We start from the raw sequence: 1,386 nt of genomic DNA on the forward strand, positions 1-1,386 counted from the left end.
GTAAATGAGTGAAAACTGCAGAGTTCTGGCCATTAGATGTAGCTCGTCTGTGTTGGGACATTCTTTTGAACAGTGGCTGCTTCGTTTCCCCGATTTTTACTTCTGTGATGTTACTACTACTTCTTTTTCCTGTTATCTTCTTCGTCTTTTTCTCCAGTAGAAGCAGCCGGTTGTTGATCACGTGACTCCCGTGACGCGAAAAAAGTGTTTCCATTGTAGTTTTGCGAAAAACACCAATTGTGATACGGCCGAAAAACCACCTCATCCTAGCGCAAAAACATTTTGTCGAAAAACAATTTTTTTTCGAAATTGACGTGTTTCCATTGAGCAAATTTATTTTCGAAATTCTAATTTGCGCATTTTCATGGTCAATTTCCACAGCTAGTGTAAATAAACAGTTTACACAACGATCAAAAGGATAGTTTTTAATATTTAAAGATGACTGACTTTTGTTTATTTTTTCCTTAAAGACCTTTGAATGTGTGGCGCCAAGTCTAAAATACATTGTTAAAAATGTTACTAACACATTTTCATTAATTAGCTCATTTTTGTAAAAAATAAAAAAAAAACACTAAAATTTTGCTGCTGTTTAGATCACTGTTCTTACATGTTGCAATGTTTTCTAAAATGCTAAATTTAAATGTTAAAGTTTAAATTTAAATATTTCAGAAAGGAACACGGCCTTTGCCTTTACCATGGTGCTCGGCTCTTGTTATGAGGTCATCATGCTGCGACAAAAGAAAATGCTAACTCTGCTAACTAATTGTTATTAAGTCATAAGATGAAACTATTACAACGCGGTGTGCCCGTACCTTCAGTTTGAGTGAGTCTGTGTCATACGGACTGGGTGTGAAGTCCGTATGGACCCGGGCCCGGCCACAGAACGGTCCTCTATAAGGCGGTTCTTCATCATCACCATCCTCTGACTTCACACTCTCCCTGTTGCTGGCTGACGAGTCAGTGGTGCTCACTGTCTGACCACCTGGACACAGACAAGGGCTTTTACATAAACGTCAAAACCATCATGAATCCGTCCCTGCACATTTTCTATTTTTAAGAAAAAGACAGTTAAAACAGAAGATTAACTGTGGTTCTGTACTCACATAAACACAACATATCCAAATATTCTACAAAACATGTCTTTGTGGTCACAGTGTAATAAAATGCATGTTAGGAAGCTTTCAGTCATAATTACTAGGTTTTATTTTTTGTTATGATTTAGATTAGAGCTGAGAATCATCTGTGTTTGATAAACACCAGCGCCATCTAGTGTTACGGTTTCAGATTGACCTCAAGTAGATGAATAACACTGCAAAAAATGTCCACTTAACCAAGTTTTAAAATCTTATATCCAACCAAAAAGTCTTTTTGATCTTGTTTTGAGAC

The 1,386-nt window shown here is 36.8% G+C and overlaps 1 protein-coding gene across 1 annotated transcript in view; it reads right to left on the bottom strand.

Annotated features, from left to right (window-relative positions):
• sash1a (SAM and SH3 domain containing 1a) overlaps nucleotides 1–1,386 on the bottom strand; it is a gene marked incomplete at its 5' end in the record, with an annotated part of 84,281 nt that overhangs the window by 18,344 nt on the left and 64,551 nt on the right. The window contains 1 exon segment of the mRNA XM_014011572.1: nucleotides 813–982. Coding sequence (XP_013867026.1) covers nucleotides 813–982 — 170 coding nt within the window.

The sequence above is a fragment of the Austrofundulus limnaeus genome, unplaced genomic scaffold (genome assembly GCF_001266775.1).
Source record: "Austrofundulus limnaeus strain Quisiro unplaced genomic scaffold, Austrofundulus_limnaeus-1.0 Scaffold82, whole genome shotgun sequence".
Taxonomy (NCBI): Eukaryota; Metazoa; Chordata; class Actinopteri; order Cyprinodontiformes; family Rivulidae; genus Austrofundulus; species Austrofundulus limnaeus.